This window comes from Sprattus sprattus, assembly GCF_963457725.1.
Source record: "Sprattus sprattus genome assembly, chromosome: 3".
Taxonomy (NCBI): Eukaryota; Metazoa; Chordata; class Actinopteri; order Clupeiformes; family Clupeidae; genus Sprattus; species Sprattus sprattus.
This window is the reverse complement of record NC_137922.1, coordinates 21,906,686-21,919,185: the sequence shown is the minus strand read 5'-3', so window position 1 is coordinate 21,919,185 and position 12,500 is coordinate 21,906,686. Positions and strand designations below refer to the sequence as shown.

Sequence of the window (12,500 nt, the reverse complement as noted above, 5' to 3'; positions counted from 1 at the left end):
CATTCACTCAGGCCTCTCCTATTTCCAGTTTGACAGAAAGTTATCGCTGGCCCAGGGCTTCGTGGTTCCATCCAACCTGGACTACCAGGGTTACCACTCGTACATCGATGAGATGCTGCCACACGAGAGCCCCGTGCACTACGGCCTCCACCCCAACGCCGAGATCGACTTCCTCACCGTCACTTCAGACTCACTCTTCCACACGCTGCTCGAGCTGCAGTCCAGAGACTCCGCCATGGGGGAGGGAGCCTCGCAGACCACAGAGGAGAAGGTGTGTATGTGTGCGTGTGCGTGTGTGTGTGTGTGTGTGTGTTTGTTTGTTTGTCTTTGTGTGTGTGTGTGTGTGTGTTTGTTTGTTTGTCTTTGTGTGTGTGTGTGTGTGTGTGTTTGTTTATTTGTCTTTGGGTGTGTGTGTGTGTGTGTGTGTGTGTGTGTGTGTGTGGTTGTGTTTGTATATGTGTGTTCAACAAATGTTCAACAAATGTTCACATATACAAGCGCACACAAACACGCACGTAAACACAAACACAAGCGGTTTCTCAGTGCACACACTAATGTGCACATATGTAAACACACACACACACACACACACCCAACATATGAGGTTGCTTAGTATCCACACACGCACGCACACACACACACACACACACACACACACACACACCACAGGCGGTTTCTCAGAACACTGATTGTAGTCACATTATGTTGATTGATGAGAGAGAACAGGGTAACAGATTGGGATGCACTGCCGTAGGGACTTAAGTGATAGCAGGAGACTTTTACCTCAGGTGAAAACCATCCTGGATGACATCTTGGAGAAACTGCCGGAAGAATACAATATGTCGGACATCTCATCTAAGACGGCTGAGCGCTCACCTTACATCCTGGTGTGCTTCCAGGAGTGTGAGCGCATGAACACACTCGTCCATGAAATACGACGCTCGCTCAAGGAGCTTGACCTTGGCCTCAAGGTGTGTGTGTGTATGTGTGTATGTGTGTATGTGTATGTGTGTTGTGTGTGTGTGTGTGTGTGTGTGTGTGTGTGTGTGTGTGTGTGTGTGTGTGTGTGTGTGTGTGTGTGTGTGTGTGTGTGTGTTCATGAGAGTTGTATAAGCTACTGGATGTCCTAAATTTCCCTCTGGATAAATAAAGTATCCATCTATCTATCTATGTTTGCTTGAGTGTCTCTTTCCATCTATTTCTGTGTGTGTGTGTGTTGTGAGGGGTTATATGTCTGTATGTGTGTCTCCTTGTATGTGTATTATAAGGGTTATATATACACACACACATACATATATATATAAACAGAGGGTCATATTTCACTCTTTTACAAACCTTTCCACTGCCCCTATATCTCTCTCCCTCTCTCCCTCCTCCTCCTCTTTTACCCTCTCTCCCTCCTCCTCCACTTTTTTCTCTCTTTCTCTCTCTCCCTCCTCCTCTTTTCCTCTCTCGCTCTCTCTCTCTCCGTCTCCTTCTCTTTTCCTCTCTCTCTCTCTCTCTCTCTCTCTCCGTCTCCTTCTCTTTTTCTCTCTCTCTCTCTCCCTCCCTCCTCCTCCTCCTCCTCTTTTTCTCTCTTCTGTTCTCAGGGAGAGTTGGCCATTTCCTCTGAGATGGAGCAGCTGCAGACGGCCCTGTTCTTTGATAATGTTCCCGACACCTGGACCAAGCTGGCATACCCATCCACCTACAGCCTGGCACAGTGGTGGGTAGGAGATCACACACACACACACACACACACACACACACACACTCACACACACTCACACTCACACTCACATTCACAAAGACACGCAAACTCAAACACTCACAAGCTCTCTCACATACACACTAACTCACAAACACGCACACACACTGCTCTCTAACACACATACAAAGACTCTTTCTCTCGGTCACACACACACTAACACACACACACACACACACACACACACACACACACAGGCAAATACATATATTGAGTTGCACACCTACGCCCCAAGGCAATTTGCAGCAGCTGTGAAGTTGTTTTCCCTGAGGCCCATGTGGGTACCTCTGGATATTGATTAAATGCTAATTGGTGCCTGTGTACAGCTTTGAGTATTGAAGTTATAACTTTTCTTCTCTCTCTCTTTCTCTCTCTCTGTGTACGTGTGTGTGTGTGTGTGTGTGTGTTCAGGTATCACGACCTGCTGCTGCGCTGCCGAGAGCTTGACAGCTGGACTCAGGATCTGGCTCTGCCCAATGTGGTGTGGCTGTCTGGCCTCTTCAACCCTCAATCATTCCTCACTGGTACAAACACAGACACACACACACACGCATATGCACACGCACACGCACACGCACACGCACACGCACACGCACACGCACACACACACACACACACACACTCACACTCACACACAGACACACGCACGCACACACACACACACACACAGACACACACGCACACGCACACACACACACGCACGCACACTCACACACAGACACACACACACACGCACACACACACACAAACACACACACACATACTTGTGACAACATTTCACTTTCTTAGTCTTCAAGCGCCCCCATACATGTTCAGTGGGACTGATTGTTGTTATTCAGGTGTGACTGGCTTACTGGTTGTCTGATGTGTATTATCCAGCCGTGATGCAGAGGTTGACAAGGAAGAAGGATTGGCCTCTGGATAAGTGGATGCATGATTGGCTGACCGATTGTATGATGGTTGTTACTCAGCTCTGATTGGCCATCCGATTGTCTGATGGTTGTTACCCTGCTGTGATTGGCTGACCGTTTGCTACCCAGCTGTGATTGGCTGACTGTTTGTCTGATGTGTACTATCTAGCTGTGATGCAGAGCTTGGCCAGGAAGAATGAGTGGCCTCTGGATAAGATGAGCCTGACTGTGGACGTCACCAAGAAGTTCAAGGAGGAGTTCAACCAGCCAGCCAGAGAGGGAGCATATGTCTACGGACTTTACATGGAGGGTAAGTGTTTGTGTGTGTGTGTGTGTATGTATCCCACTGAATCCTTAATACTAGATAGATACAGAGAATAGATTCCTTTCCAGACCTGAAGAAAACTGATTTTCTTTTAAAATATCACAGTATTTAGTACAGTAGGACTTAACAGGGTTGCTTCTGTTGTAAGGTGAACCTGACTGCCTGAACCCTGAGTTCATAATATGATCTTGAAAAGATGATCATGGAAAAGATCAAATTGGTAAAGGTTTGTGAATGTTAGTGAAACTGAGAAGAAGGCCTGATTTCTGCTTCTGTTTGCACTGAACAGAGGCAGGTTCCAAATGACATTTAACCTATAACCTATGACCTTTCCCTCTGTCCATCACAACTCCCACGCCTATATCTCCCCACTACCCAGGTGCACGGTGGGACATCCAGGGCGGGAACATCACGGAGGCGCGCCTGAAGGACCTGACTCCCAGCATGCCTGTGATCTTCGTGCGGGCGATGCCTAACGACCGCCAGGAGACGCGCAACACCTACGAGTGCCCCGTCTACAAGACCAAGCTCCGCGGCAACACCTACATCTGGACCTTCAGTCTCAAGACCAGGGAGAGACCGGCCAAGTGGGTCCTGGCAGGAGTGGCCCTGCTGCTTAGTGTATGAGAGGTAGAGAGACAGGGGGAGGGAGGGAGAGAGATGAAGAGATAGAGACATGGGGAGGGAGGGAGAGAGATGGAGAGACATGGAGAAAGAGTGAAAGGATTGGCGGGGCGGGAGAGAGAGACCAGGGTGAGACCGGCCAAGTGGGTACTGGCAGGAGTGGCCCTGCTTATTAATGTATGAGAGGTAGAGAGATGGAGCGATAGGGGAACGGAGGGAGAAAGGGAGAGAAAGGGAGGGAGGGATAGAGGGAGGGGGAGGGAAAGAGAGACCAGAGAGACATGCCAAGTGTGTGCTGACATGAGTGACCTCTCTGCTCAGATAGAGTGAGGGAGAGAGAGAGGAGAGAGAGAAAGAGAGAGAGACAGAGAGGGAGAGAGAGACAATATATAAAATATTAGAGTCAATAATGTCTGTTTGTCTGTCCAAGCTTTGACAAAACAAGAACTCTTGTCATGTCAATAAGCCTTTGGAAATTAAGAGGCAGAGCGACCAGACAGGAACTGGCTTCAGTATGACGTTCTTCTGAGTGATGTCATGAAGGAGCCTATAGGTGTTGGGTGATGTCATGAAGGAGCCTATAGGTGTTGAGTGATGTCATGAAGGAGCCTATAGGTGTTGAGTGATGTCATGAAGGAGCCTATAGGTGTTGTCTTGAGGGGGCATATGTAGGTGTTGAGTACCTGTGTTGACAAAGCCTGTGAGCCCATAAGTAAAGGACCGTTTTCTGTCCATGTTAAATACAGTCCATATAGTTAAATACCTCAGTATGTTACAGGTGTGTGTGTGTGTTACAGGGATTACCTTTAGCAAACAGGAGGCTGTGTGTGTTAATGTTCGCCATCATGTTTTCTTTCACATGTGGAGCCATGTCAGAGGTATTCTTGTAATAAATTAATAAATGTCAAAAGAGCGCCAGTGTTGCTTTGGTTACTTCACTAACTACATTTCAGTGTATGGTGTCTGTATTGACAGACTTGACCTTTACAAAGTCCTCCAAAGTCTATTTTTAATCAAATCAAACCACTACACAAAAAAAATCACGCTTGAGTTTCCTTCATTTAGGCATTCAGTTTATTCCTTTATACAATTACTCAAATGTGTTTCATCAAGTCTATTATATTCACAATATACACATTATATATAATTCATATCAATATATATTCAAGAAATTAAACATTCAAATCAGCAGTTATGTTTTGCATTGTATAAAATACAGTGGCAAACATTTTTCCTTTTTTATTATTTAAAAATGCATAAAAACAACTGGACAGCAGAAGATTTTAAAAAGTGACATATTTTCCTTTGATGTCCTCCAGTAAAACAATGTAAATGTTAGGTCTTTTTTTGTGCAAAACTTTGCAAATTTGTATAGTATAGTCTACTTCCCCTCAGCGATGATCATCAGGGTTCAGTGATCGGGTGGTGGGCAAGAAGGGGTTGGGGGGGGGGGGGGGGATGTTGGAGGGGGGGCGGCACAGAAATGCCGCTTGCTACTAGCGTGAGTGTGTTTCCAACCCCCCCCCCCACAATGGAAGCAATATGTGGCATGTTGATATCACACCTTTCCATATCTCACAACATGGTTAGCCTCACATAGCCAGATCATCATTACATTTACATCATGTGTGATAACATCACATTTGTAGACAACTGTGCTGAAATGTGGCCTAAATGTGAACCATGGCAAAATACAGAATTAAAGGAACAGTCCTTGACTATGACCCATTACATTTTCGTTGAATTCAGCTAAATCCCCCTAGCTTTCTGTCCAGTGTGTGCGCTTAAAAAACCCTGGCTTTATACATGGGAAACAGACAAGGTAGCCCAGACTGAGCCATACACTATTCAAGCCAATCAACATATTGCTTCAGGAGGATGCAAGGGAGTGGTGTAATTTGATTGGCCGTTGAGCACACCAGAATCGCCAGAATCGAGGACTGCACCTTTTAACGGAAAGACACATTTCCAACCAATCCAAACACATCCAGAAGGCTTGGAGGAAGAGGCTGAAAACTACAGATGATGTCCATGCAGACGTTAGGTCTGTACTCCAGGACAACAAGTCGGTACAACTAACCTACGGCTACTGGTGCTTCCGCATAGCCTGCCTTGCCTTGCTTTGCAACATGCTTCAACGAGTTCAACGAGTTGTCTACAGATTGTGAATTCTCGTCATGAAGTGCCAGTCAAGTCTGGCTCTGCATGATAATCGCAAGCTAAAGCTACAGGATACGGAAGCTAAAGCCAAGGTCAGATCTGGCTCTGCGGCTCTCCACAGGATACGGAGGCTAAAGCTACAGCATACGGAGGCTAACGCTACAGCGAGCATACGGAGGCTAAAGCTACAGGTTCTGTACATGGCGGAGGGCCGAAGGAGGCTTTGGAGGATGGACCTGTGGGCAGAGCCTGGTTGGTGTTGGTTTTTAACATGCCTCTCGGCTACGGTTTCAACAAGTACTCTACGTAAATGAAACAGCTGCCACCGAAATGAGTAAAGCTAACTAAGTGTGCCTGCATTATGGAGGCGCGTGTTAAAGGCCCAGACTCCTCTGAGGAGGTGCATTAAAGGTGTGGTCCGCAATACTAATCCAATACACTTTTTGTCAAGTTCAATGATTTCCTCATTACGATCCTCCAGCTGTCCATTCTGTGTGTGTGCTCGAAAAGCTCAGTACAAGGTACTGGCTCTCTGAATAGGCAACACAAAAAGTGGTTCGGATCGAGCCATTCGCTATTACAGCCAATCGACAAGCTGCCTCAGGAGCATGGAAGGGAGGGGATGTACATTGACTGGGTGTTGAGCTCAAATATCAACAATCTTTCGCCAGACTGAACCTTTAAATGGTATATAATTAATGGTAGGTGTGAGTTTTAGCAAAGACTGTCTACCCTTGGAACAGGTGAGTCAGGTAGCATGAGATCCTGTGGCCAGGCGCTCAGGTGCTGACGTTTTAAAAATAGAAGCTTTGCTCTTAGAAAAATCCCAACATACAGGAAATATGTCAAAGCAACAAATGATTAGCTTAAGGTTCAGCCTAGGTGCCCCCCACGTAATACTGATCTTGTAATCGTACCTTTCCAGCATGCCTGACAAACCGTGGAACACAAGCACCCGGCTGTTTGACCTTCTACGCGATGTAGTTGAGATGAGTGAATATATATTTTTAATGTGCATTATACAGTATATGTTGTAAAACTAACATGACTAGACTTTGTTGAAACATGCGATTCAGCCATACGATCCTGACACATATATTGTTCCGCTATCTAAGTCATAAATGAAGAGATGCATACATTTTCACTGAATAGAACAGTGGAATCCTTAAGGGCGAAAAAGCTACAGTGGCCTGTAATCACCCATGTTCAACTTATGCCGGTGAGGCCTAGGTGGCCTAGGAGGCCTACTTCATAATAGTGCATTCCAGCTCAGTACCTTTGACTTTTGACCAGTAACGTTGACTTTCTCTAATAATATTGATTGTTTACATACTGAAATAATCAGCTTCAATACAATTGGACTGTACCAACTCTGGGACCAACAGGGGGGTGGGGGTGGTAGTGAGGGAAAATTCGGATGGGATCATCCAAAATAGTGTTGTAGGGTTGTTTTTTTGGGGGGGGAGGTATGTTCGATAGCATGATTATTTCTTAAGTAAAGTGTGATGTTAAAGTACATACTTTTTGATGGACAGGGTCAGCTGTAAAAGACTTTAGTGAAATTGTCATTGATAAGATAAAATCATGTGATACATTTCATTTAAAAAAAAATCCTCGTTGACATTTTGTCAGTAAGAGCCTACCATTAATGTTTAATGCCATGCAGTGATATATATTAGCAGTTGTTATCGGAATTCTTCTAGGTGAAGGATCAGAGCTACATAAGACTTCCATAAGGTGTTTATAAGTCCTCTATAAGACTTCCATAAGGTGTTTATAAATCCTCTTTAAGACTTCCATAAGGTGTTTATAAGTCCTCTATAAGAAGTGCTACAGCATAGGCTTGCTCAGGTCCAATAAGCGCCAACTGAATCGCGATAATGGTGTTTTTACGATGCTTATATTAGTTCTACATAAATGAAATGACTTCAGTTGCACAGACAGTGCAAAGGTAAGTGTTTCCAATGGGAAGAGAGGGCGCTCTAAAGGAGAGTCAAGATGACTGTTTAAATAAGGGTGTTTGTTAATTCTGGTGTGCTTGTTGATATGGTTTGGGTTGTATTAAGTCTGTTATTTTCAATAATGGAGAGTCTTAGTTTGGTAGAATGTTTGTACCTAGTGATCAGTAATCGAATGTTTGCACCTAGTGACCAGTAATAGAACGTTTGTACCTAGTGATCGGTAATAGAATGTTTGTACCTAGTGATCGGTAATAGAATGTTTGCACCTAGTGATCGGTAATAGAATGTTTGTACCAAGTGACCAGTGAGCTCTCCTTATGGAGATGCAGTACAGAAGTGGGTTAGGGAAGATCTCTCTGGACACCTCATGGTTTGACCAGGGTATGGAAACTCTTCAATAAATATTATTGCTTTCATGACAGAACTGTGGTTTTGATGAATTAACAATATTCACCTCTTTCAGTGCACACTTTGGAAACAGTCCAGGTGTAAGTTAGGCACGTGTACCTTTGTTGCATAAAATACAAGTTTCTTGTTACATTAGCGAAAGGTGGCTTTATAAAATGGGTACATTTTAAACAAGCAGTGACCACAGGGGTAGACCGGAAGTGTGTCTTAGTCGTGTTGGAGAGCTTTTGCGCCTGACAAATTATTTTAGCTACAGGATTGCTCAGAGGGGTGCCCACCTGAAATCGACCACCATAATGAGTAGCATAATACACTGCTTCATGCATGTTACTGGGAATAATTCGGTCAGGAACTGAATTCCTTGGTTATAATAGGTCTTCTGATATGAGTTCTGATGAATGAATAATATTGCAGAAATACTGGCTGTGAGTCATCCCTTATTTTCAATTATCCATTCCTTATTTAGGTTTTCTATGGAAATGTCTGGTTATAAAGGGAACTCTGATATATTGAGATGGGGCCTTGTAGAGTTTGTTTGTGTGTTTGTGTGTTCGTGTGTGTGTGTGTGTGTGTGTGTGTGTGTGTGTGTGTGTGTGTGTGTGAGAGAGAGTTTGTGTTAGTCTCAGAGGACAAAATGTGCCTTTTGGAGACTTCAAGTTTAAGTAGCTTTGTCCTGCATAAGAGATGAGGAAATGAGAAACAATCACAAGTGCGATAGACATGTTCACAGCGCACGCACACACCTACACACCAGATGTGTGTGTTACTTGTGTGTGACAGTGTGTACAATGTGAGTTTTGCATGCTACAAAAAAAGGAAAAAAACACTTTCCAAAACATGCATTTTCTCCAGTGGAACAAGCATGTCAGGCGGCCCTTGTTGCTGGCAGTGTCGAAATCCTGAAGATATGTACATAGTAACTGTTTTATACATATTTAAAGCATATAAATACAGTACCTTTATATAGAGATATTTACTAATATTATGTATACTTTGTACAGCTAAACAGACAGGCCGTGGGTGTGGACTGTGATATCTCCCAGAACCCCTTGCATACGGCCAGCCCCGGCTCCTTCAGGACCCTGAGTCGAGGATGGTGGAAGGGGTGGGGGTGGGGGGGCGGTTGTAAGTCTGAAGTGCGATTGAGAGTCTGGCTTGCAGAGGGGAGCTGTTCAGACGTGTGTGTGTGTGTGTGTGTGGAGGGGGGGGGGCAGGGTGGGCGTTACTTCTCTGGAAGACCCGGATCTGAAGAGGGGCGCTGGAGGCCCAGTGGGGTGGGACCACAGACAGCTGTTGAAGAATCAGGCAACGAGGCCTGCCTGATTGACAGCTGGGCTCTGGGCAGTGGCAAATGGGGGAGCTCGGTGTCCTTCTCCCCCTGCGCGAGTCCTGTGGGCTCTGGCGACCCCCCAGCCAGGACTGCCACTTCCGGGAGCATCTCCGTGGAAACAGGGCTGAGCAGGGGATCCTTGGATACGTGGCTGCAGTTCTCCACATCCGAACTCTGCCAACACAAGACACACTGCGTCACTCACTGTCTCCCCCTAGTGGCGAATGTCACCCTCGTACCCAGTACCAGGTTTATCCATCACTAGTCATGGAGTCAACTGCGGTCAAATGTGGACCAGATGTGGCTGGGAACCATAGCGAGTCACATGGGATCTTACAGTGGATCATACCCTTCCAAGCATTCATTTTTGACTTGGTCTTAAAGCCTGGCGTTTGTCATCATCAGTCCTCTAGTTCAAAGTGTCAATAACGCACACACACACAATGTCAATGAGTTGTCAACAAAGAGTGAACTGTTGTCATGTCAGTGATGTACTGCAGTCACATCTGGTTCTGTGAGAGTAGGCCATCTCTGTGCAGAGGGCTGGCAGTGGCCTGTCAATCACAGCCTGACCTGGTTGCCAGGTCAACCAGCAGGTGTTTGTTTCAACTGAAGCATTACATCACCTGATGGTCTTGATTAAATTATGTCAAAGCCTGAGCTACAGGGATGAACTCTTTGGGATCTCTCTCTCTCTCTCTCTCTCTCTCTCAGCACATACACATAGACCAAGGACACAACCACACACACACACACACACACCTAGGTGCCTACATAAACACCATACACACACACACACACTCACACACACACACAGGTTCACAAACACACACAGGTTCACACATCACACACAGGTTCACACACTCACACAGGTTCACTCACACACACACACACACACACACACACATAAATCCCTGTCTCAATTTCTCTTAATCCATGAAGCCTCTCAAAGCACAGACTGGAGGGTAGAGGTCACGCTGTCTCACTGGAAGGCCAGGCTGAACAGAGTGTGTGTGTGTGTGTGTGTGTGTGTGTGTGAGGGCCTGGTATGTTATCATGTAATATGGCTACTGTTCTCTGGCAGAGCCTCTTATAAGGTTAGGATACAATTGGTGTGTCTGCTTTCACTTTACAATCTGCTGTGATAATGAAGAGATTGAGTTAGGTGTGTTATAATTTGACTGTATTGAAAGATTGACTCAGCCTATATTTGTGTGTGTGTGTGTGTGTGTGTGTGTGTGTGCCTGTCTGTCTGTCTACCTGTGTATACAGTATGTGTGGGATTCAGGGATGAAATTGATGGTGCTGTATATCTGTGTGTAAGTGTATATGTGTGTGTGTGTGTGTGTGTGTACATGTATTTATCTGTGAGTGTATGTGTGTCTGTATGTGTGTGTATGTGTGTGTGTGTATGCCTGTGTGTGTGTGTGTGTGTGTGTGTATGTATGTGTGTGTTTGTGTGTGTGTGTGTGTGTGCGTGTGTACATGTATTTATCTGTGTGTGTATGTGTGTGTATGTGTGTGAGTGTGTGTGAGTGTGTGTGTGTGTGTGTGTGTGTGTGTACATGTATTTATCTGTGTGTGTATGTGTGTGTATGTGTGTGAGTGTGTGTGTGTGTGTGTGCGCGTGTGTATGTGTGTGTGTGTCTGTGTGTCTGTGTGCGTGTGTCTTTACGTGTGTGTGTGTTACCTGTGCAGTCTCAGTGCTCGTGCTGTGTTCTGGCTGCAGGGCTGTGAGGGGCTGGACTCTGATGGCGGGCCTCTGGTACTCCGGGCTGGAGGTGACGGTGCTGTAGGCCGGCGGGCCCAGGGCAGACTGCCTCTGGAGCAGCTGCAGGATGGCCTGGATGTCTGCAGTCATCTGGGCCTCCAACCTAGAAATATACCAGCAAACACACACGCACACACGCACACGCACACACACGCACACACATGCGCGTGCACACACATGCACAGGCACACACAAACACACACACATACGTACAAATGCAAAAACACAGTTGAACATTTTAGACAAATAACCCGGACACCAATATCCAATACCTGTCCACTAGTCATCTACTCACATGGAGGGTAAGGCCGAATCTCGTTTCTTCCCCTTGCCCCTTTTGCTTTGTCTTTGTCTTGTCTTAACCCTAGCACTTGCAAGTGTAAGGTGCCAAGGGCTGAAAACTTTCCCCTATGAAATGAGACGCCACTCGGTTTCGGGTACGTCATGCGTGACTGTATGAGCTATGAAACTAGCGATTTAAAAAAAGTCTAATGAAGAACATGGTTGCAAATATATATGTAACCAACTGTGTAGAGCACGAAACAAGACTGTCGTCATTTTTAAATTAATTATAAGCCAAAAATACTTACATGTAGTGTATGTAGCATCTAGCTGGCAAGCTACCATAGAAGCCAATGGAGTGGTGGTATACGCGCTAATTGTATCCTAAAACTACCGTTTGAAAGCTTCAGTTAAGACCTACAATAATATGCATCGTTCGTGTAGTACATTTCAGATCAAACCGAGTCATTATAAACAAATAAAAAGTTGTGTAGATAGCTTTATTCATGTAAAATATTCCTCGCTTCAAGCAGCCATGTTTTTTTGAAAATTCCCGAACTGGTTTCGCTATGTGCTCTGGGATAGCCCTTGGAGGTAAGTGAGCTCTCAAGTGAGCTCTCAAATCATCTTAAAAATAAGGGGTACACAGCACTCAATCTTATCCCTTAATCTTGATCAAATTGGGTATTGAGACACCACTAGCTCTCACATGAACGCGCACTTTCAAGGGTAAGGGGGAAGATAAGGGGTAAGGGGAAGTATTGAGATTGGGCCTAAGTCTGGAATATCATTCCCTCATACTGGACCTGGACATTCTATGCTATGCCAGAGCAGAGATCTACCAGTGTGTAATAATAGAGTGATACCATTTCCAACCAGCAGAGGGCAACTGCGCTCTATTCCATACATACGTATGTTGCTTTCTCCATGCATAAGTATAAATTAATAAATAATAAATAAATACCTACATAAATACATACA

At 45.3% G+C, this 12,500-nt stretch overlaps 2 protein-coding genes across 2 annotated transcripts in view; one reads left to right on the top strand and one right to left on the bottom strand.

The window, feature by feature from the left end:
• Window positions 1-3,610, top strand: part of dnah9l (dynein, axonemal, heavy polypeptide 9 like) — a gene marked incomplete at both ends in the record, with an annotated part of 78,372 nt that extends 74,762 nt beyond the window's left edge. Inside the window, 6 exon segments of the mRNA XM_080835401.1 lie at window positions 29-271; window positions 789-971; window positions 1,590-1,705; window positions 2,159-2,271; window positions 2,828-2,968; window positions 3,363-3,610. Of these exon segments, the coding sequence (XP_080691527.1) occupies window positions 29-271; window positions 789-971; window positions 1,590-1,705; window positions 2,159-2,271; window positions 2,828-2,968; window positions 3,363-3,610 (1,044 nt within the window).
• Window positions 3,611-9,358: 5,748 nt separating this feature from the next.
• Window positions 9,359-12,500, bottom strand: part of LOC308362671 (potassium channel, voltage gated eag related subfamily H, member 7) — a gene marked incomplete at both ends in the record, with an annotated part of 95,742 nt that continues 92,600 nt past the window's right edge. Inside the window, 2 exons of the mRNA XM_080835400.1 lie at window positions 9,359-9,640; window positions 11,157-11,340. Coding sequence (XP_080691526.1) covers window positions 9,359-9,640; window positions 11,157-11,340 — 466 coding nt within the window. The remainder of the gene's footprint in view (window positions 9,641-11,156; window positions 11,341-12,500) is intronic.